The sequence below is a fragment of the Anopheles aquasalis genome, chromosome X, assembly GCF_943734665.1.
Source record: "Anopheles aquasalis chromosome X, idAnoAquaMG_Q_19, whole genome shotgun sequence".
In the NCBI taxonomy this organism is placed as follows: domain Eukaryota; kingdom Metazoa; phylum Arthropoda; class Insecta; order Diptera; family Culicidae; genus Anopheles; species Anopheles aquasalis.
In genome coordinates, this window is record NC_064876.1 from 1,720,295 (window position 1) to 1,742,794 (window position 22,500).

Consider the following 22,500-nt stretch of genomic DNA (forward strand, 5'->3'; position numbering starts at 1 on the left):
AACCCCTGTTTTTTTTTTGTACCGCTTCAGCATCGTCATCATAGTTGTTTATCAACACTCAGCTTCCAGCTCTCTCTCTCTCTACCCCGCTATACTTCTTATCATTCTTTCTATCTCGCTCTCTCTCTCTCTCCTCTCTCCTCTCTCTTCTTGGCTACCCCTTGGCGTTCACTTTCTTTCGCCTTTGCTTTCGGCCTGGACTCGATCCTGGCACACGTGTTACGCAACTGCACCTTCGAATCGGCGCCGGGCGCGATGGCGGGTCACGTCATGGGCGTCTCTTATATCACAGCGAGGTGTGAAGGAAAGAAAACGAAAACGAAAACGAAAACGAAAAGAGAAACATACAGAATAATAACAGGGCCTGCTAGGGAGTGCGAGCAGGAGCGGACCAGCGTTCGATTTCCGGAGCCAACTTACCTTTCACCTTAGTGGCGTTTTGTGTTTGTGTTTTGCCGCAACAAAAAAAAAACTGTAGTGAAATGAGTTCAGTTTCTCATAAATCGCTGCTATTCTTTGGTTGCGCTTAAAGAAGTGGTCTTAAAGTAAACATCTACCGATTGTTGCAGGTTCTGAACTGGCCGGCGGAGCCCAGGTAAACAGAACGAGCGTTACAGTTTTGTTTTTGCCATTTGTTTTCACTCGAATGTGTGCAAATCCCGCTCATCAATGCTGTTGCGTGCAGGATTTAACACTTTCTATCAGCATTCTCACGTGTGAACGAGCGAATTGAAGCTTTGGCGTCAAAAAAAAAAAAACAGAACAAAAACGCCAACGCACGGCCTGTTGAACGACGCCTTCTGATGTGAAAGCAGCTTTATTGGTTTAGCCTGTTTAGTTTTCCACTTCACTTCTCTACCCGGTGGCTTCCTAAAGTTTACTCTCTTGTTCTTTCGTTCGGTAACAGCAACATGGTGCCGGTACTACTATTTTGCTGCAGCAGCTGCTGCTGCTGCTGCTGCTGCTGCTGTTGGTGGCCAATGGCTTGTGGTGGCGGCTAAGGCGATTCGAGAGACCAATCAATCAATCAATCAATGGGCGAATTAACCGTACAGCATCGGTTGTCCTGTTGGCACACCTCGGTTAATCTTTGGGAGCGAGTATAGGAAGCTAGCGAGCTTAAAAAGTGCAGTGAACGAGTGCGAATGTGTAGATGAGATGGTGAGAGAGAGGAAAATAGAAAGAGAAAAAAAGAGAAAGCGAGAGAGAGAGATAGAGAGAGAAATGCAAGACAGAAAGGAAGATGAAAGAAGCAGGAAATGTGCAAAGAATACGGAAGGAAGTGAGCATGATAATGAGTTGGAGGGCGAGAAGATGATCGTGGCAGATGAGGGGGGTCAATAACTCCTGGAAGATCACTCACTCTTTCTCTCCCCCCTCCCCCCCCCCCCTTTCTCTTCACAATGTACACGCACACATGTTCGCACGGTTACGGTTGATCGGATTGATTGATTGATTGCCGTTGCCTTCTCCTCCTCTCCGGCAAGGTTGGATGGTCTGTTTTGAGAGGCCCAGCGCCCGACTGACGTCAAACAAACGCAACCCCCCTTTTGTGGGCTGCGAGCGAGCGAGCGAGCGATGATGGTTGCCGGTTTTTTTGTTTGTTTTTGTTTTTGTTTTTTCTGCGAGTATCACAAAGCGAATGATGAGGAGGACGGGCGACCCTAGCGGTTCTTCGCGTTGCCCTCCTCCTCCTTGTACCAGTCCTTGCTGTAGTGTGTAGTGATGGGAGAGAGAGAGAGAGAGAGAGAAGACGAAGAAGAACAGTAAATAAAACCGAAGCCACCCAGAAAGTCGCGTGTTTGTTTGTTTGCGAGCTCTTCGGCACGCCCTTTCCTTCGACCATTCTTACCATTCCGGTACATTCTCCGGCTCGTCACAGCGCTGCAGGTCCTCGTTGTACACCAGCTTGGCGTCGCACTGGCCCAGCCGTGGCTCGATACCGTTCAGGCAGTAGTAGAACCGGGAGCAGTCGGTCGGATGCGGGTAGTTTGGGTGCGTGATGACCTGCCCGTTCTTGTCGTAGCGCGTCTCCTTCGGACACTGGAAGCCATCGTTCAGTTTCTCTGCGGAAAATGTGCGATTCGCGAACCAAGCGAAAGCGGATCTCGGCTGTCAGGCTGCTACTTTCCCACGGGGTTAGTCCACAGGGTGGCTACTCATACTCACTGTTGGCGTTGCTGCCGCATCCCTCGCGTGCCGCTACGTCCGGCCAGACGCAGGTGCCGGACTTCTCGTCAAAGTGCAGCCCACCGGTACAGCTCATCTCCAGCTCTTCCCCGTTGATGCAGCTGTAGAAGATGTTGCAGATCGACGGATCCGGATGGCTGAAGAAGCCGTTCTTGCGCGGGCAGTAGTCGGTGGTGCCCTGGGCCGGTTCTGCCGAAAAAAAAAAAAACGGGGTTACTTAAGCCGTCCGTCGCGCCAAGCGTGGGTTGGGTAGTTTTTACTTACGCAGCTCGAACCGCTCGCCACAGTCCACGTTGAACGGTTGGTCGCACTTGTTGATCAGTTTCGTGGTCGGATCGAAGACGAGCCCGTCCGGGCACAGCTTCTCCGTTGCCTCGCCGTCCTCGCACACGTAATACTTGTCGCACTGGATCGGATCCTCGAACTGGCCCCGATTTTTCGGGCACTTGAACTGCGCTGCTGGGCCGGAAATGGGTTTAATAGGTTGGTGTAAAAGGTTTTATAGGGGGGTTGCTTACCAACAATGGCCGCCGGTAGCACCATCACCACCACCACCACCACCAGGAGAGCCGCCGGTGTCCTTAACACTTTGCAGCCCATTTTTCTGTTTTCGTTGTTTTACAATTTCGGTTGCTTCGGGGGGGGGGGGGGGGGAACGCGGCCCTGGTTGGCCGGTGGGGGGGGAGATGGAGGGGGAGGCCGCTTGACTGCAAGCTGTGGGTGTTTGCGGGCTACTACTACGAGCGGTGCGCGCGTCCAGCCGTTGCCGTAGTTACCGATAAACTACTCGACCGCTTTGATGCGACTCTCACTTTTGTGTCGAACGGTGCGGACCTCCACCACCACCACCACCACCTTCGCGTCGGTGACTACGGGTGTCGACTGCGCTCCTACCCCCTCCCCTTTTTCGATTCGCACCTCTACTCCGGCTGCGCCATAATGGAGTGGTATGGAGTGGCGTACCCACAACCCGCCAGCGCATAACGCGGGGGGGGGAGACAGCGAGAGAGAGACAGAGAGAGAGAGAGAGAAAGAGAGAGAGAGAGAGAGAGAGAGAGAGAGAGAAAGAGAGAGAGAGCATAAAAAGGAGTGTAGGGTCCCTACTATGATGCCCTTTTGTACCCTGATTCTGCCCACATGAAATGAAATTAACTCCTTGATTCTGCTCTCTCTCTCTCTCTCTCTCAACGTTGTATCTTTGCAGCACTTTGAAACAACGAGGAAATGGAATAGAAAAGCGATTGTTATGGTAATATTTGATCAGAAACGCTGTCTCTCTCTCTCTGCCTCTCTCTCCCGTACTGCAGGTATCCTCCTCAATCGATGCCATAGCAACCAGGTCACGTAGGCGCAACAATAAAATGGCCGCAGGAGCCCTACACGCCGCCCAGCACAGCTAGCGGTCGACGCTCCGGTTTTCCTCCTTTCTCCTCCATTCTACGCCTTCACGCCCATTAGCGGGGGGGGGGGGGGGGGGGCAAAGGCCACCCCGGGCCTACCAAACGGTGGACGGTGGAGGTCGCGTTCACCGAATACCGCCCGCTTCCTGGTTGGCGGGCGTGACGGCGAGACCAAGCGGCGGCTTCCGTCCGATAGCCGGTTTTTGGTGGTGGCCTGCACGCTTTCACATTCAGTTTCCACGCGCGCGCTCTTGTCCTTGAACGAACAAGCAACCTGTGTTGTTGCTGCTGCTTCCGCCTTGCGATGCCGATGGATAAGTCTCGTGCGTGCGATAAGGGTTCCGGGAGGGACGCAATTTAGGGCTGATTTCATCGACACTCTCCACGGTTCGATCTGCGCACCACACCTTCGTTGTGGGTCAACGTGGAGGACCCGAAAGTCCGGGGTGCGGTTATCTCACCGGTGATAACGCAAGCACCGGAGCGAACCGGTTTCCCCGGAGCTCACCCCGGGCTGCTGCTGCTGCTGCTGCTGCTGCTGCTGAACTTTCGCTTTCGGCGATCGCAACACACGGAGATACACGCATACGGTGTGCAGAAAAACGTTCATCCACCCCTTGCAAGCAATTTACTGATTTTTCACTGATTTTTGCATGGAAACCCTCAGCCAAAAAATGTGTATCACATATCACAACAGTTGTTTGCTTTTTTATTCTTCTTTATGCTATGCTTTTTAAATTGTTCCAAAGAATATTTCCTAGAACCGAAGATATTAAAAAAAAACAGTCGATCAGTATTATACGGCTGTTATTCCACAATAATCAAATAACCATTTTTTCTCTCAATTGTAACGATGCATTTCATGTTCGTTCGTTAATCCCAAAAACACCTTTTGAGGCCTACTTTATGGTTTTATCGCCAAAAATAATGGAGTTATGCACCTAAGAAGCGTGAAGGAACGTGTTTTTCTGACCTCGCTCGACTGTTTTTGTAATATCGTTTGTTTTTAGTTGATATTTTTGAATAATTTAAAAAGCACAGCATAAAGAAGAATAAAAAACGAAACGTTTGATATGTGATACACCTTTTTTTGGCTGAAGGATTCCATGAAAAAATCAGCCCAAATTTAAGTTTCTTGCAAAGGGGTGGATAAACTTTTCTTGCATTACTGTATTAGGGGACCTGTGCTCCTGTGCCACGCTAGTATCGTGCCCTCCACACCACAGATCGGCTGTTTCGTATCGCTGTGAGGTCCCTATTTGGACGTTTGGCCTTCTCTCGTTATGCATATCCTCCGAGTGGATGCAATAGTTTCGTCCTTGGAGAAATTCTCACTGCAGAAGGAAGGAAGAAAAGGAAAAAAACACGAAGTGTCCAAGGCCGTGGATACCTTGGGAACCTGTGCCTCGTCCGTTCCGTCGTCCTTCGTGGTCTTTCCGCAGCGTCTCCCAGCACATAAAAAAAATAAAGAAAAAAAACCATCCCAATACACCATCGCGCTGGGCTGTGATGCTTGTAATCTTAATGCATCTGGGTCGGATGGCTCCATAATGATATGCACACGGTTGGTGGCACACGGGGCTGCAACCGGTCCGCTCCGGTCCGGTTTCAGGAGCGAGGAGCAAAGGAGGTGGGGCCACTAGGGACTGCCTGGCATGGCACGGCACGGCACGGCACGGCACGGCACGGCACATTCCGTGTCATTGTGGTGGCGCGCTCGCACGGATGGTGTTTTGAAATTGGGCCCACGACGACTCCGCACGGCGACCTAGAACCGGTTCGGGTTCGATGTGTTGCGGTGTCGATCCCAGGTGATCCGGTTTCGCCATCGAACACTGTGTTCGGTGTTCTCGGGCCGGTTGCCACCAGGATTCGCCTTTCGCCTTCACCGCGAGTGTGCGCGAATTCAAGCCCCCGGGTGTCTGTGCCTGGGTGTGGGTAAAAGGGCGCTGCGTTCCCATCCTGGGTGCCTGGGGTGTGTCTGTGTGCCTGTGGCCTTCTAGGCTGCGGGGCCGTTTGCCTTCAATGCCGGGCGCTCTCCGCTGCACTCCGAAATGTCGTCGCGTGCGACAGTGCGCGTAAGCGGCAACGTGGCCGATTGCGTGTACTGGGACTGGGACAGTGCCACACGCTGCCACGTCACCGCAGCCACCCTCCGCGGCCGTGGCCAGAGAATGGCACTGTTGCTGTTTGTTGTTACATGGTGCCCGGTGATCGATCGCGGTCCGCTCGATCGCGGTCCGCTCGATCGCGGTACACCAACGGAACGAACTCGCACAACCGGTGGTAGCAGCGAGCGCATGGCGAGATCGAGAATTCTAGCGAGAATTCGAGTAACCATTCAACTTTATTTTTTCAAGTGAATGGCATATTGAAGTACAAGTTTTGAAGAATATTTAGTGCTATTTTGGGGAAGATTCATTAGAAACTCCATCCTTGGCATCAAATTTAGTCAAATCAAAGTCGTGTCTTCGAAAAGATACTTGCTTCCGTTGCACATCGTAGCTGCGTGATGAGTCATCAGAACTAGGCAAATAAATATTCATTTGAAAGATTATAAATTTATCCAGGTATCCCTGATGTGTTGATATTCTTATTTTTCGATTTTTAGCAGACATTTAAAGTTGAAAAAGTGATGCTTTTTGCGATTTTGCCTAAAAACACGATTTTTAAACATTTGTTTAAAGAAAAGTATCAACAATTTTCATGAAATCTTGACGGGACTACCTTGCAAAGAGTGTACAGATTGTGTGTACAAAATTTCAAATCGATCAGTTCGGTAGTTTTTACGGTACTGGATGGGCCGACCGACTTTGAAAACGCGTTGGGGATTTGTCAAAACCGGGTTCGTCGCTTGAAGTTTTTTGATGCGTACCGAAAATCGGCTCATTTTTGGCGATTTGTTACAAGAAAAGTATCAACCTAAATATATTTCTGTAAATGCCGTAATAAACTACAACTTTTGAAGAATATTTGGTACAATTTTGGGGAAGATTTGTGCAATACTTTATCCATGGCATCAACTTTAGAAATGCGTGTCGGCAATTGCATAAGGGGCGCGTCTTTTCAAAACTCAATATCTTTGTCAGTTTTGCTTCGATTGATCCAAAAATTTCACACAACATTCTTGAAAGGACCAGGATTGGGGGGGAAATGTTAAAAGTATGTGTCACAAATCAAAAAAATGTAATACCGAAGCCAAATGATGAAAAAAAAAACGATACATATTTCTCTACAATTCGCTCAATCGTTTCTAGAACATGCATGAGTCGTTCGTGTAAAGAGAGAGAGAGAGAGTGTGGTTTATTTCGTTGATACACCAGTGTCGCCAGCTCACTAGGCCCTTCACGCGCCACTGGGGCCGGGCCGTGAAAGGCAGACATTAAAAAATAGTTGTTAAACCACAAATTAAAAGTACAAATGAGTCTTTTTCAGTGCCGTCGCCGCTCGCCGCCGTCGTTGGTGGTCGTCCTTGAAAATCGCTCGCGCGCGGCGCTCGACGGGGGAACCTCAGCAACGGGGGAGGGGCGGCCAAAAACGCTACGATGCTACATCGCTGCTCAGTTCTGCGCTCAGTTCTTCTTCTCGTCGCTCTCCTTGTACCAGTCCTCGCTGGAAATGGGCAGAGAAAGAGAGAGAGAGAGAAATGTAGATGTGCGTTCTGCTAACTAGTGGCCACGGACCGTAAACTTACCATCCGGGTACGTTTTCCGGTGCATCGCACCGTTCCGTTTCCTCGTTGTACACCTCACCAACCTGGCAACCGAGATCACGGGGCTCAACGCCATTGAGACACACGTAGAACCGCTGGCAGTCGGTCGGATGGGCGTACTTCGGGTGGGCGACGGCCTGGCCCGCCTCGTCCGTCTTCTGCTCCTTCGGGCAGGTGAATCCGTCCTTTAGCTTCTCTACAGTGCGAAAAGAACGGGTTATTTTAGGGAGCCAGCTCCTCCTCCTCCTCCTCCTCCTCCTCCTCCACGTCTACTACTCACTGTTGGCACCCGGGTTACAGCCCTGGCGGCCGGCATCGTTCGGCCAGACGCACGTGCCGGTGTACTCGTCAAAGTGTAGCCCCGCGGTACAGGTGATCTCGGTTGCGTCACCCTCGATGCAGTTGTAGAACACGTTGCAGACGGCCGGATCGGGATGGGCGAAGAAACCGTTGCGCCGCGGGCACAGATTGTTACCACGCGGTGGCTCTGTGGGGATGAGTTTTTGTTTTTGCAACATACTTACTTTTAATATTTTGCTGATACTTTCAAGAACATTGTGTAAAAGTTTTGGATCGATCGAAGCAAAACTGACAAAGATATTGAGTTTTGAAAAGACGCGCGCCTCATGCATTAGCAGACACGCATTTCTAAATTGGATGCCATGGATGAAGTATTGCACACATCTTCCCCAAAATAATACCAAATATTCTTCAAAAGTTGTACTTTATTATGGCATTTACAGAAATATATATGGGTTGATACTTTTCTTGTAACAAATCGCCAAAAATGAGCCGTTTTTTGGTACAAACCAAAAGACTCAAAGCGACGAACCCGGTTTAACAAATCGCCGTCACCGTTTTCAAAGCGTATGCCCATCGTACCGTAAAAACTACTGTACCGATCGGTTTGAAACTTTTTAACACACAATCTGTACACTCTTTGCTAGGTATTCCCGTCGAGATTTTATGAAACTTGTTAATACTTTTTTCTAAAACAAATGTTTTAAAATCGTTTTTAGACAAAATTGAAAAAAGCATAACTTTTTCAACTTCAAGAATCTGCCATAAATCGAAAAATAGGAATATCAACTAAACTCACTCAACGGGGCTACCTAGATAAACTTATAATCTTTCTAACAAGTATCTATTTGTATATTTCAAAAAACCCATCACGCGGCTACGATGGGCACCGTAAAAAAGTACCTTTGCGACGACACGCCCAACCAAAATTTGATGCCATGGATTAAGTTTTCAATGGATGTTGCTCAAACCAATACCAAATATTCTTTAAAAGTTGCAGATTAATATGCCATTTAGTTGAAGAAATAATGTTGAATGGTTACCGCACAAAAAATCGTCAAAAACGGGCCCATTTTTTTGGCCCGAAAATACCGAATCCCCCCCCCCCCCCCCCGTTAAAGGCTCCTTTCTGTGGCTACTTACGCAACTCTACCCGATCGCCGCAGTCCACGTTGAACGGCTGGTCGCACTTGTTGATCTTCCGGATCGTCGGATCGAAGACGAGCCCGTCCGGGCAGAGCCGCTCGGTAGCGCGCCCATCGACGCACTCGTAGTACTTGTCGCACTGTACCGCATCCTCGTACTGTCCGTCTTTCGGTGGACACTTGAAGCTCTGTGCGTCTGTGCATACGAAGGACCGTTACCGTGCGCGCGAGAGAGAGAGAGAGAGAGAGAGAGAGAGGAAGAGAAAGAGAAAAATCGTATCGTGAAACAATCGAACTGCAAATGCTCCTCCGAAGGAAACCGGAAACCAATCGAAACCAAACGGATCCATCGCCCGGGGGGGGGGGGGGGGAAATGGATTTCGAACATTATTCCCTCCCTCCCCCATTCAGGCCGCTGCAACTTGCACTGCAGCAGATGCGCGCGCCCGCCATGACGCAATCCGCAATGTGCAATGAACTCCCACAAGCCACAAAATCGTTTCGCAACCACAACCAAACGCATGTAGTGTTTGTGTAATTTGTGCTCGGTTTCGAAATTTCGGGCGTAATTATGACGGATCTGCGCGGATTGCGCGACCCGCTGCCGACGGTATTGAATGTCTGAAGCGCCGGTGGCGGACGGATGGATGGATGAATGGAGATCGATTTCGTATTACCACGTCGGTGTCGCTCTATTGTTCTTGGATGCAGCAACCGTTGCTGCTGCTACTGGATGTGCTGGTTTGTTGACCAAAAACACCACCCAACCGAGACGGTTCCGAGACGGTGCGTTGGCCTTGAGAGTGCACAGAAAAGACCGCGGCCATCTTATGCGATCGATCCGGTCTTCCCTGTGGCTCTCTCTGTGTGCCACTCTGTGAATGCCACTGCCCTGCACCTCCCGGTAGCTCTGCAAACCGGTCAACGTGACGTGGCGTGCCCCCCCCCCCCCTCGAGACCACAAACAGTCCGGCAGTCCGGTTCGGAAGATAAGACAGGAAAGTGAAATGGAATGCTGGCGCGTAATGGCATTACGTAAGAACGGCTGTTTTGTGGGGGCGGTGGGCGCTGCTGTTCGGTTCCTGCGCCTTCGTACGCAGTCACGCACCAAGTTAAAGAGGCACAAAAATAAATACACATTTTTTTTTTCGTTTGCTATCAAATCTAAGTCACACATCACATCCGGGCGGGTGGGTTTGTTTCCTGTTGTCCATTTGCACCCGGTCCCACCCTTGAGCGATCTGGAGCTGTAGCAAATAACTCACAGGGCGAGGGATTTCGCTTGGCAAAACGTGGGCCACACCAACAATAAATACTCACAGATACCGGCGATGAGCGCCGAAAACACGATCACGCTGTGCCGCATCCTGGAGTTGAGTGGTGGTGCTGCAGGATTGGGTAGGATTTCTTTTTTTTCTGTTTTTTTTTTTGATAGGAGCAGAAGGCGGCCACGGAATGTCACGATCTATTCTGTTGCTGCTGGTGCTGCTGGTGCTGGTGCTGGTGCTGCTACTGCTGTTTACCAGACACTTCCGAGCACTTCAGTAGATTTGGTTGAACTACCTGGCGGTGGTGATAATACTCTTATTTTTTATGAATCTACCGCCTCTCTCTCTCTCTCTCTCTCTCTCTCTCTCTCCCCAACCGGCACACGATCGGTCGCGCGAGTGAGTGGTGGTTTTCGAGGGGGAGGTTGGGGCCACACGATTTCGCACTCTCTACGCAGCAGCGCCCGCTCCCCTCCCCCGCCTTCCGACGGGTCTGTTTCAGTCTCATCACATCTTTTTTCTCTCTTTCTCTTTATCTCTCTCTCTCTCTCTCTCTCTCGCTCTCCCTCTCTCTCTCTCTCGCGCTCTCTCTCTCTCCTTTGTTTGTTTCCTCGATTGGCCACCACCGCTCACCACCACCAAGCAATTACTCGTTATGCTCTTGGCAGCCACCCTAGCCACTCTGGAGGGGTGCCCGGTGCAGAGAGGGGGTGGAGGGGATGGGGGTTTTGAAAGTTAAACGCACATCAATCGCCCCCTCCCTCTCTATCTCTTTTTTTCTCTCGCTCGCTCGCACTTGGTCGCTCCTTCTCGCACATTTCTCTCTCTCTCTCTCTCTCTCTCTCTCTCTCTCTCTCTCTCATCCACTGTAAAGGGGAAGGGTAAAGAGAGGTACGCAGCGATCGTGCTCGCGGCCTATCGCGTTTGTCGCGCCCGCTTTGAGTTTCCAAAACAGAAGAGAGCAACAAAAAAAAAAAAACCAAACAAAAATCCATCAGCAGCATCGGCTATGCTTCAATGATTTCCTGCATTCCGCTTCTCCTTCCTCGCCACCACCATCGGCCGCGGAACTGCTGGCCGGCGTGCAAGCCCGAATATTCGGGCAACGCTCCCGCTCGTTACGCCGTTACAGCTTCCCCCCTCCCCACTCTCCCCTTCCCACATATTCAGACAACCGGATTCGCCGCCAGGGATACGATGATTGATCGGTGAGCAACCCGTTCGCCACCAGCTTTCACCAATTCCAGGTGGGAGTGCCCAAGGACCCCTCGGGAAGGGCTGCAGTGGTGTGCTGTGCTGCTTGCCCTAGTTCAAATCGACTGGTCAGCCTTCACTTTACGATCACACGCCACCCCGCACACCATCTGCGGGGTGGTGTTCTTGCTATCTTGGCAACAAGCCCTTCCCGGATGGCCTGGGAGTGGGAGCAGAGAGCGAACAAAGATGCATTCGTATATTTCGTTGATGTTGTGAATGATTGGTTTCCAAAGGCCAAACACAGGTTTCTGGTGTCATTTCGTGCGCGGAATGGCGTCATACACATCCTGATGTTGACCCAACAAACCTCCCAATGTTATGCACAAAGAGACGCTAAAAAGCCGCAAAAACGATGTGCAAAAAAGGGCCCCCCCCCCCAAACACACCGAACTACCGCCGCAACTGACCGAAAACGCGACAAAGGTTACCTGGCAAATAGTGTACAGATTGTGTGTGCAAAATTTCAAACCGATCCGCCCAATAATGGCTGGCTACCGACCGACTGAACACGGTGACGGCGATGGATTTGTCAAACACGGGGTTCGTCGCTTTTATTTCGGCGAGCGCGCGCGCGCGCGCAAGTCTTTTGTGGCATACCAAAAAACGGCTCATTTTTGATGATTTGTTACAGGAAAACTATCGACCGGTGTATATTTTTGTAAATGCCATAATAAAGTACAACTTTTGAAGAAAGTTTGGATGTATTTTGGAAAAAAAAAATTAATAATTTTACGCCCCTGGCATCCAATCTAGAAGCGCGTGTCTGTCGATGCTTGTGTAGTGCGACTTTTCAAAACTCAACATCTTTGTCAGTTTCGTTGCGATTGTTTCCAAAATTTTACACAACATTCTGAAACGGATCAGCATTCAGGGAAGAATGTTAAAAATAAATGTCACAAACAAAGATTTAAATACCGAAGCCCCTGTTCTACTCATGGAAGCATCGCCATACACAAGCCAATCAGTAGGAAACACCCGTCTCCGCTTATCTACCACTTATAGCTGTGAGTTGGTATTGCTTTTTACTGTTTCATGTCGAATAACAACTTTAAAATCGCTATAAAAAAAACCTGCCTGCTCGGCTAAACAGCGTTTCCACGCGTTGTTTTGTTTTCGGATAATTCGGACGGACACGAACGTCAACTAATGCAGCATCTTCTGGCTCTCACGGGCTTTAATGTTCGGGTTACTGCCGATAAAACAAATACTCACTATCTACCTGGGGTATGCATTTGAAACCGTTGTTTTTATTCGAAAGTACAAAAAACGTTTATTGTGAGAAAACGGATAATCACTTATTCTCCAAAGTGATGGCCATTCGTTAGCTACACATTTCAACTAAATCTTTGGCGCGTTTTGGATGCCTAACCAAAAACGCCGCAAATCTGTAGCATTTTTTTCAAAACCCATCCTTTTTTCTCAATTTTCGTAAAAAAGGAAGCGCTGCTCAGCCACATTACCTGTCCCCCAACCGAGGCAAACGAATGTTCATCTGATAGTGTCAAGTCTGGTGAAGTTAGCCGCAGGTGGTTTTTGTTACCAATTGTGGCTTTTGTACCGTGTCCTTGGCCGATATCCTGCGCGCGGTGGCGGTGCATTTTCATCAAGCCTCGAGTCGTTTTTGATATTTTGCTTGATTTTTTTTCGCACAAGTCTCGGTTGAAATTGATTAATTGTTGCTTTTAATGATAGTTAATAACCCTTTTTGGCCGTTAAGGCCTGCAATTTGATGTCTTCAAACAGTTGCGCTGGTTGGTGGATCTTTCATCAATATACTACTTTTAAAATGTTTAAACCGCACTTTGCACTGTGTTTCAGTGAGAGCACAGCTAACCTTGAATAAGAATTTGATGCGATTCGGCGGCCGATTTTATGAGATGAAGGCAAAAACCAAAGGATATCCGCGATTCGCAGTTTTGTGTGAACGTAACTTGCTATTTTAATCGCAATGAAAATGTTTATTATTGTGTTAATTTAAATAAATGCACACCAATTTTGTTTAACGGATGCACAATGAACAAAATAAAGACACTTGGACTGAGCTCCATTTGGCGTAGATATAGCTTTAGAATGAAAACAGGTCGGTTTCATACGGATAACAGGTGGGTCAGTAAGTGTTTGGCCTGAAATATAAAAAAGCGACACCAATTCTTTTCAATCCCTACGCTTTTCCGATACTGCCAACCTTCAGAGAAATCCTGTAAAATTTTCAAACCATTCTGTTTACAATTACCCAAGCGATTGACGGTCAAGTGTGATGCAACCTTTTTTAAATTGCGTTAAGAAAACTGTTAAATCTAAGTTAACATTTTAAAGAAGAAGAAAGTTAGGAAGAGTGTTAAGAAAAATCCTGGCGTGCGCATTCTGTAGCTAGTCAAACAATTTGCCTACTAATTGGGCTACTGGTCACTCCCTTTTCGTACTTTGCCTCCTGGACTCCTGCACAGCCCCGGCGTGCAGTCCAACAGTGTCTCGGTGCACCGTTAACCCGAAACCCCCCCCCCTTTAGCGAGGGCTGATGACACAATTGCGCACTGGGAGTCCGCACGATGACCGAGCGAACTCGTGTCCCGAATACCGAACCGTTTTGGGCCCGGGTGCGTACGTGACCGGCAAACGGCAAACGAATTTTCTTTTCGCTCCAGCTCACCGATTGGCCGGATTGGATGATTCGCTTGTCGTCGTCGTCGTCGTCGTCGTCGCTGTTGTGGTGGTTGCTGTTACCGGTTGCTGGCCAGCGCCAGCGCCAATCGTCACATCGTCGATGAACGTCACCGAGCGTGCCCGCTGGAGCCCGACGGACGGTCCCGCCTTACCCGGTGCCGGTCTCCCATCGGGCGGACTGCCGTTAGTAACGGTGCTTTCTTCCGTGTCCGTACCGGTGCCAAACTCACCCCGGCCATCGGTTCGCCGCTGGGCACGCTTCTGCAGGAACGCCTGCAGATGGTCCCGGTTGCCGGACACCTCGGCCAACACCAGTGCCCGCCGTGCGCTACCCTTCACCAGAATGTGGGCGAAGCTCGTGTTCGGCTCGAGTGGAAGGCGAAAGTTGCGCAGCACCTCCGCCGCCTCCCAGCTGACGCGCGGATAGTCACCGAGTTCGTCCTCCGACCGAAACCCGGGTGGGCGAGGGGTCCCGGTGGCCGGTTCACCGTCACGGGTTGCCGGTGGGTGTGGTGCAAGCGCCCCCCGCACCCGCCGGTAGTCACCGGGCGACGCAGCGACACTGTCGGCGATGGCGGCCCGCTTCAGCACGTCGTACCGGCGCCGTTCCCGCTCCGGTTGCATCTGCTTGGCGAGCAGGCCCGGGCTGAGGTGGCGGCGTACCATCATCGTGCGGATGAGGGCCCGGTAGTAGCGGGCCCGGTACCGCCCTTCGAGCCGCCGCCCCAAATCCATCCGCTTCGTCGCATCCCGGACCGCCTTCTTCTTCGCTTCCTCGATCGCCTGCCGCCGCAGGAAGTCATCGTGCTCCTGCTGTTCCACCTCCTGGCGTTCCGCCAGCTCGCGTGCCTCCCGTTCGGCCCGCAGCTTCGCCTCGATCTGCTGCCGGTTCTGCTCGTAGTACCGGGCGACCCAGGCCGCCTGTTCGTGTTTCCGCGCCAGCTCGGTCCGGATCAGCTGGCGGAAGCGTTTCCGCTCGGTTGGCAGCGGTTCGGCGAACGGACCGGGGATGGTTAGCAGCCGCACGTTGCCTGTCCCGTCCGCTACGGCCAGCTGGTGGGCCCGGGTAACGCCCACCGGCCCTGTACGGTACGGATGCTGCGTGATGACCGAGAGGACCGAGGCACCGAGATTGAGCGTTACGCACGCCGCCGATGTTCGAACTGCGTTGGGAACGAAGAGGGGGGGCCAGAGTGAGTGAGAGAGAAAGAGAGAGAGAGAGAAAGAAAGAGAAAGAGAGAGAGAAAGAGAGAGAGAGAAAGAGAAGAAAAAAAAACAGCGAAAAGGCGTAAAGTACTTTGCAGATCCCAGATCTCCAAATCACCGTTGGCGTGCCCGAGAAAGAAAACCGACGGCCGTTCGAGACTCCAGGCACCGGCGGTGACCGGTGACGGTTTGCGGCGCCAGAAAATGGGCGACTGGCGGGAGTCGGTGGTCCAGATCGCCAGCACGGACCCACCGGCCGTCAGCAGGACATCGTGGAGGAAGGGGCTGCGGGCGATCGCCACCAGCGGTCCGTCGTGGATCGGTGCGAACGGGTCCCGGTCCCGTACCGGTTCCTCGTTGACGGTTGCACCCTGATCGAACTCGTAACCGTCCCACTTGCCCCAGAACAACCCACCGAGCGCGGTGCCAGCGATGAAGGACTGGCGGCAGACGGCGGCACCACCACCGCCGGTGGTGGCCTCCGTCACCGTCACCGGGCGTTCCACGGTTCCGGCACCGGCACCGGCACCGGCACCCGGCCGCAGCGCATCGTCGAACGCCAGCTGCACGATCGGCTGCTCGCACCGGATCCGGAACGTCGGGTGGAATGCCGCCTGCTGGTGGCCGATTCCCCCGGCCCGGCCCGGCTCCGTGGCGACGGCATCCAGATCCCACACGCACACCGTCCCGTCGAGGGAGGCCGTGAGGAGAAAGCGTACCGGGCGCCGGTCGGTCTCACCGGCCGCAGTTGGCCGCAGTTGGCCCGTGTTGGCGCACTGGATGTTCGGGGGCAACCAGCGGATCACGGTGATCGGTTTGCGTGCGGACCACTCGAGGGCACTGACGGCCACCGGCTGGACGTGGACGGGTTCGGTCCGATCCACCCCGGTTGGCCCGGTACGACGCCCAGCCGCACCATCCCGGCCGGCGCCGTTGCCGAGGATGCTTCTGATTTCGCTCCGGTACGATCGTTCCCCAGCTCCGGTAACCGACGTTCGGTGATGCTGATGGTGGTGATGGTGATGATGATGGTGATGTGGCGGATGATGCGGCGGATGCGGGTTGACACTGTGGGAGGTGTTTGGGTGTGTCGCTTTGCTGCTCGCTGGCCCAGCGAGGTGTTCCAGCTCGCCAGCCGTCAGCTGCCAGAGGGCGAGCTGCCCACTGGACAGGCCACCCACCAGTAGGTGGCCATCGTACGGGCAGAACGAGAGTGTGGTTACCTCGCGCGGTGACTCGAGCCACAGTTTCGGCACCAACGAGTCCGCAACATTCCACGCCAACACTGGACACTTTTCGAACACTAGCCGATTGACTGGATCCTTGCGGTTGTTGCTAGTGGTGCTGGTGCTGGTGCTGAGTACGCTGGCCGCGATGTGCTGCACGTAGGAAGCGACAAACGTACCGGGGAGGGTCGGATGCCACTCAATCGATGCCACCTGCCGGTTAGCGCAGGTTGCCCGGTCCATGAAGCACAGCGTCTCGTCGACCACGGGCTGCTCGTACTTTGGGATCGATTTGTGGCGCGAAATGATCGGATAGTCGTTCCGGTACATGTCGATCTGGTTGAACTCGAGCGTTTTCAGTAGCCGCTCGACGTAACCGCTGACCCGGGACGCATCGGGCAGCTGTTCCATCGCTGTGGCGGTGCTCGTGGTGGCCGCCATCGTTGCTTTTGTGGTGGTGGCTGCTGCTACTGCTGCTGCTGCTGGTGACGGTTCGCTGCCCAGCTCGTACAGATACTGGGACCAGGCGTTCGTCGGGAAGGTGGGATCCGTCTGCTGGTGCTGGTGCATCTTCTGTGGCCGCAGCTGCACACCAAAGTCGACCGATTTGCGTACGATATTGTGGAACACGGTACGGGGCACCAGCTCCACGTAACCGTCACGGGCGTCCGCCACCAGCCGCACCGCGAACCGGTACGACCGGGACCGGCTCCGGTGCACCGCGTAGATGCTCTGCGACTCGACGTTCACCACGTTGGTGCGCCGGAGCGGGATGAAACACTCGACCTCGCGTTCGCTCCCGCGCGATACCCAGCGGCGGGCCCGCTTCCGCATGGCGGCTGCCGCCCGGAGCCGCTCGGTTAGCTCGAGGCGCCGGATCAGCTCACGGGCGTCCCGGATCTCGTGCGCGTCCGTAAACACCGCGAACAGGTCGTCATCGTCGGTACCGTGGTCCGGTAGGTAGCCCACCAGGATCAACCGGCCCGGTTCCAGCTCCTTCAGCCGGTCCTTCAGCTGCCGCTGGCCCTTCGTCTTGCCCGGCAGATGGTCCTCCAGCAGTTCCTTCTTGATCTCGCGCCACGGATGCTCCACGCTCACGCTCGTGCCCACCTCCATGCCGAGCTCCGCCTGCAAATCGGGACTGTATGTGTGCGTGCGTGCGTGCGTGCGTGCGGGGGTGGGAAACGGGAATTGCACTTTTTAGGAACTGCCCCCCCCGGTTTACTGCTCGTTGGCCTCCTCCTCCAAACCTACCTTATCACCAGCCGGGAGCACTTGGGGAAGCTGGCTAGCTTCTGGCGGGCATCCTTTTCTTCGAAGTTGAAAATCAGTGCCACTTCCTCGTCCTCGGAGCAGTCGAAGCTGGTCCGGGCGGTCGATGCTAGGTCACCGGCCCGTTCGGATGCCTTCGCATCTGTGCTGCCCCCACCGGTCTTTAGCTGGGCCATCGCGTAGCACCAACGTAGCAAGGCTCTGCAAGCAAACTGATGATCCGCTGAACCGTAAAGGACCGTAATGGCGCCCTTGTTTGCTTTCCGTTTCTATGGCAAACCGAAACTCCCGTTCGGCAAGCTTGTAGGGTAAGTATGATGGCGCTTCATGGGGAGTGTTGGTCGAACCCACGGCCACACTACGGTAATTGTTAGGTAGTTAACGGATTGAATCGAGGGGGAGAAGAAAAAAACTTCAATGAAAACCAAGGTAAAACGCCTTTATGTTTTTACAATTTAAACATCGGATTGGATCTCATTGGTGAAAATCAAATTCCGACACCACTTACGGTCAAGTGTAGCTGCTCTTTGGCTCTAGCGAGTCTACCCTTTTTTTACACAATTTGAGACCATGCCGATGGGCCATGTTTTTGAACTTTAAAGACCTTTTTTTTGAATCTCAAGTTGTACGCTTTGAGCTGAAATGCGTCCCTCTAAATCCACTGGGGCGTGAAATTCTTTCCAATTCGCTTCATAACATTTCAAACATTTGTTTCCATGTTGCGTTTTTGTAGCAGGCGGCTTTCAGGATGCCTAGACGTTACAAATTGGATTGCAATTTGGCTTTTACCGATGTTAATTTTTAACCGTGGCTACGCTAACGGAAACAATTACACCGCAATTCAAATATTACTCCCCGGCTGCTTTTGATCGACTGAAACGGAGTCGTGGAGGGGCTTCAGGGGCCAGAATACGACACAATTTCTGAATTAATACTAAAAGGATGCATTCCCTATCCAAAGTCATGTGAAAACTTCGGTAAAACAGCGGAAAAACAGCGTTAAAAGGCTGCTGGAGCGTGGAACCGGACCAGTATAAACCAACGGAGTGAAATTTATGTTGAAGGATGCGCCTCGCCATCTCGCCTCTTCTCTTGCCTCTCTTTCTCTCGTGTGTTGTTGTTTTGGTTTTCATGTTGGTGGTTAAAAAACCATTCCTTTTAGTTTAGAAATCGCTGTAAAAATGGGATATTTTCACTATTTCCTGTTAAAGCTAAAGGTGATAAGCTAAAGGTGATAAGAGCACATTAGAGTCCCTTGCCACTGCCGTCGTCGTTCTCGCTAGTTACCGTGCAAAACTGAAGCTAGATCCACAAAGGACGAGGCTGAATTCGCGGGAAAGGACTCCTTTCCCTTTCCTTTCCAATCACTCAACGCACAATCAACCCAAAAGAGCGCAGAAATCTGCGTGGCAGCGATCCGGGTGTCTCGAAAGGATACCCTAGTAATGTGGAGTAGCTCTGAGGTTAATGCAAAACAAAACACAATCGAAGAACAGTAAAAATGAAGCGATCCGAATTTGTGCAGCATTGTTTAAAATTTGTTGAGATATCACAAGAGCTGAACGATAGCTGGGAAATTGTGTCAACACCGAACGGTGAAGATTATCTGCGGACCACGAAATTATTCCGCCGAAAGGACACGATTGGTGAACAGGAGGAGCAGGTGAATGATGAAATGCCGGAGCTAGACCATAACGATCCATCAGGTGCTACCGTTTCAACAATCGTCAAGGACGAAGTGTATATGATCGAATATCATGTCGTGTACAGTTTGAGCTATCAAGTCCCTGTGCTGTATCTCAATGTTCAAGATTCAAGTATGTTGAAATCGGGTGATTTCTTAACAATAGAACTCATCAACGTTTGTATTTGCAGGAGGGAAAATCTTAAATTTGCAATCTGCGTGGAAATTGCTGGGAGCTTTGAAAGGATTTGGCGCAACAGGAATCTATCAGGCTTTGACCCAAACGGAGCATCCCTTTCTTTATAGGCCCTATCTGTGTATACATCCGTGTAAAACACAGGACATCTTCGACAGTCTACCCAGTACCAAGCAGCCCATAGTTACATTTTTATCAACCTACGGGCCGCTCGTTAAACTTGATATCGATCCTCGATACGGTTTGAAGTGATGCTGTTACTAGTAACTGCCTTAGCATACCCTTTTCTTTCTAAATCCAGTGAAATTACTGTTTTGTCGGAAAAAACGCTTTAATCGAGCTAGCAGTAAAAAGCGAGCAGTGCTCAATGTTCCAGTGTGACTGTTTTGTACCAATAATATGTCAGAAGAGGGGGCCCGCGTCATCCAACGTCACTTCAGCATGAATTTCGTAGAAATCTATTGATATTTTCTTGGTGTATTTTGTTTGTGAGTTCAGCTAAAGGGGTTATCTAGCCGCTAGCCTTACTAGAGTCTACACGTGTTACTATTTGTGGTGCCTTTTGTAATACAAGTAAATTCCAAACGTTCTGTAGCTATTTATTATTACTTCGGAAGGACGACAATGGAATCAAATAACGAAACATACCTTGGATTTGATTTAAGCACACAGAAGGTAATTAATGTATAAATGTCTAATTGTCCTATTGTTAGCAGATATTCTGTTGTCGTATTTTAAAAAAAGCGTTTTTCGAATCGTGATAGCATACATTGCAAAACATTCATACCTTATCAACCGTTTCGTTGGAAATGAAGCTGACTTGTTTTCCTCCGTAATCTTTAACTGCCTATCACCCTTATCATCCAATAAAGGGTAATCCAAGGAAACAACGTTTCGCTATCGGAACATACCATTCTATTGGTCATCATCATAACTTTGCATTTGTTTAAAAAGCTACAGCTTGTTTCAATAAGTTCATGTTACCCGGGAATGTTGATGTAGTAAAGCAGGTTTAAAACAGTTATTTTCTGTTAGTTATTCGTTATTTTTTTTATTTTATTTGCAGTTAAAAGCAGTGCTCCTTAACTTCAGGCTAGAGAATGTTGCCCATGCTGAGGTCATGTTTGATTCAGATTTGCCAGAGTTTCGAACAGCTGGTGGAGTGAATGCCGGACGGATAAAAAATGAGTAAATATTGATTTGCAATTTCGCATACCCTTTTCTTTATAAGCATGCTTTATTTCAGATTCTATGTGCATCCAGTAATGTGGATAAAGGCCGTCGATATGGTTCTGGATCGTATGATAATGCAAGGAGCTGACCTAAGCACTGTAGTTGCTCTCAGTGGTTCGGCACAACAGCACGGTTGCTTGTTTTGGTCACGGGCTGGAATCGAATCTCTTCGTAATTTAGATGCTGACAAATTTCTGCACGCTCAAATTGACGACTCTGCATTTACCATTCATCGCACACCAATCTGGATGGATGCCACGACAACCTTTCAGTGTGAGGAAATGGAAACAGCTGTTGGAGGGCGACAAAAAATGGTAGAAATAACTGGTTCCAAGTGCTATGAGCGATTTTCCGGGCCACAGATACGGAAAATATTTCAAAATCGTCCAGATTGCTATCGAAATACTGAGCGAATCTCGCTCGTTAGCAGCTTCTTGGCATCTATTTTTATTGGCGATGTCGCTCCTATTGATTGCGCTGATGGTTCTGGAATGAATTTGTTAGATATACAGTCCCAAGATTGGTCCGATTTATGCTTAAACGCATGTGCCCCAGGACTTTACGCCAAACTTGACAAACCTACGCCAACGAGCAGCGTAATCGGAAATATTGGCTCTTTTTTTGTGAAGCGATACAATTTCAATGCAGCATGTAAAGTAGTAACATTTACCGGAGATAATTTGTCTGCACTAGCCGGTATAAATGTAGGACAAAATTGGTTAGCTTTATCTCTCGGTACAAGCGATACGGTTATGATGAAGTTGAATTCGCCTTCGAATTTTAGTGAGGGACATGTGCTTGTTCATCCAACCGATGAGGGATATATGGGTCTGTTATGGTACGTATCAACACAGGCGTAACAAGGAACTATCAACCATATACTACTATACATACTTTCAATTTCTTACAGTTTCAGAAATGGATCACTTGTCCGTGAAAGTTTCAAGCGCGAAGAGGCGAACGATTCGTGGGAACATTTCAATGAGCTGCTTGATTCAACTCCTAGAGGCAATTTTGGAAATATAGCGCTTCATTTCATCGCAAAAGAGATTTTGCCACCGGTAAAAGGAACGCTCCGTTGGAACAAAACGTCATCCCTTGAGAATGCTGAACAAGCCAAAGGAGTTCTTAAATATAGCTCACCCCAGTCAGAGATAAGAGCACTTATAGAAGGGCAAATGCTATCGAGAAAGTCATATGCAACAGAGATGGGCTTTAGCTTTGGCGAAAAAACAAAAATCCTCGCAACTGGTGGGGCATCAGTAAACCATTCAATACTGCAAGTGGTTGCGGATGTCTTTAATGCTCAGGTGTATACGCAGAAGACAACTGAAGCCGCTTTACTTGGAGCAGCATACCGTGCCAAATACGTATTATATATACACCGAGCAAAGGCGACTGCAATAGATGATAACAATTTGTCCCTGCCTTCGTACTATGATTTCATTGCCAAATTTCATCAGGATCCGCCATTGCATGTGTGTGATCCTAGCAAGGATAGTGAAGAGATTTATGGGCCAATGATGAAACGGTACCAAGAAATGGTTAGCTATATGATGAAACATCATGTATGATCGAACAAATTTAAAATTTAAATGTTTTACAATTCAATACATTCCTAAACCTTTTTATACACGACAAGAGCGGCTTGTAATCCATTATTTGTTATTCTTTATTTTGCACTTTAGTGCCTTAGGAGTTTATCCAATTGCCCTTTTCTGGTATCTTAAGTGTTTTATATTTTAAT

The 22,500-nt window shown here is 50.2% G+C and overlaps 5 protein-coding genes across 10 annotated transcripts in view; 2 read left to right on the top strand and 3 right to left on the bottom strand.

Moving 5' to 3' along the window:
• The window catches only part of LOC126579496 (protein obstructor-E-like), a 6,429-nt gene extending 3,476 nt beyond the window's left edge, over positions 1-2,953 (bottom strand). The window contains exons 1-5 of one of the 3 annotated variants that reach the window (XM_050242895.1): positions 2,709-2,953; positions 2,455-2,646; positions 2,170-2,379; positions 1,853-2,066; positions 767-1,710 (exon numbers count right to left, since the gene is read on the bottom strand). In XM_050242895.1, the coding sequence (XP_050098852.1) occupies positions 1,665-1,710; positions 1,853-2,066; positions 2,170-2,379; positions 2,455-2,646; positions 2,709-2,790 (744 nt within the window). In that variant the 5' untranslated portion in view covers positions 2,791-2,953 and the 3' untranslated portion in view covers positions 767-1,664. Of the gene's footprint in view, positions 1-766; positions 1,711-1,852; positions 2,067-2,169; positions 2,380-2,454; positions 2,647-2,708 lie in introns of those variants that run through there. The other 2 variants (XM_050243068.1, XM_050242977.1) reach the window with 2 other exon arrangements.
• Positions 2,954-6,873: 3,920 nt separating this feature from the next.
• On the bottom strand, positions 6,874-10,335 carry LOC126572116 (protein obstructor-E-like). The gene is made up of 5 exons (XM_050231179.1): positions 10,068-10,335; positions 8,746-8,943; positions 7,583-7,789; positions 7,285-7,498; positions 6,874-7,202 (listed from the first exon to the last, which is right to left on the bottom strand). Exons 1-5 carry the CDS (start codon positions 10,111-10,113, stop codon positions 7,163-7,165), a joined length of 705 nt encoding a protein of 234 aa, XP_050087136.1. The 5' UTR covers positions 10,114-10,335; the 3' UTR covers positions 6,874-7,162.
• Positions 10,336-13,563: 3,228 nt separating this feature from the next.
• LOC126573133 (dynein axonemal intermediate chain 3) lies at positions 13,564-17,816 on the bottom strand. The gene is made up of 4 exons (XM_050233064.1): positions 17,623-17,816; positions 15,234-17,509; positions 13,997-15,099; positions 13,564-13,569 (listed from the first exon to the last, which is right to left on the bottom strand). The coding sequence occupies exons 1-4, from the start codon at positions 17,814-17,816 to the stop codon at positions 13,564-13,566; spliced, it is 3,579 nt and encodes a 1,192-aa protein (XP_050089021.1).
• Positions 17,817-18,783: 967 nt separating this feature from the next.
• On the top strand, positions 18,784-22,394 carry LOC126571958 (xylulose kinase). 4 transcript variants are annotated; one of them, XM_050230882.1, is made up of 5 exons: positions 18,784-18,871; positions 20,019-20,195; positions 20,587-20,708; positions 20,767-21,591; positions 21,664-22,394. In XM_050230882.1, exons 2-5 carry the CDS (start codon positions 20,145-20,147, stop codon positions 22,325-22,327), a joined length of 1,662 nt encoding a protein of 553 aa, XP_050086839.1. In that variant the 5' UTR covers positions 18,784-18,871; positions 20,019-20,144; the 3' UTR covers positions 22,328-22,394. The 4 variants fall into 4 exon arrangements, with proteins under 4 accessions (XP_050086839.1, XP_050086848.1, XP_050086866.1 ...); XM_050230891.1 differs by having other exon boundaries at positions 18,791-18,857; XM_050230909.1 differs by lacking the exons at positions 18,784-18,871; positions 20,019-20,195 and adding an exon at positions 20,428-20,518.
• On the top strand, positions 18,864-20,031 carry LOC126572191 (ubiquitin-like-conjugating enzyme ATG10). Its single transcript, XM_050231302.1, has 2 exons — positions 18,864-19,457; positions 19,516-20,031. The coding sequence occupies exons 1-2, from the start codon at positions 19,142-19,144 to the stop codon at positions 19,770-19,772; spliced, it is 573 nt and encodes a 190-aa protein (XP_050087259.1). The 5' UTR covers positions 18,864-19,141; the 3' UTR covers positions 19,773-20,031.
• Positions 22,395-22,500: the final 106 nt, after the last annotated feature.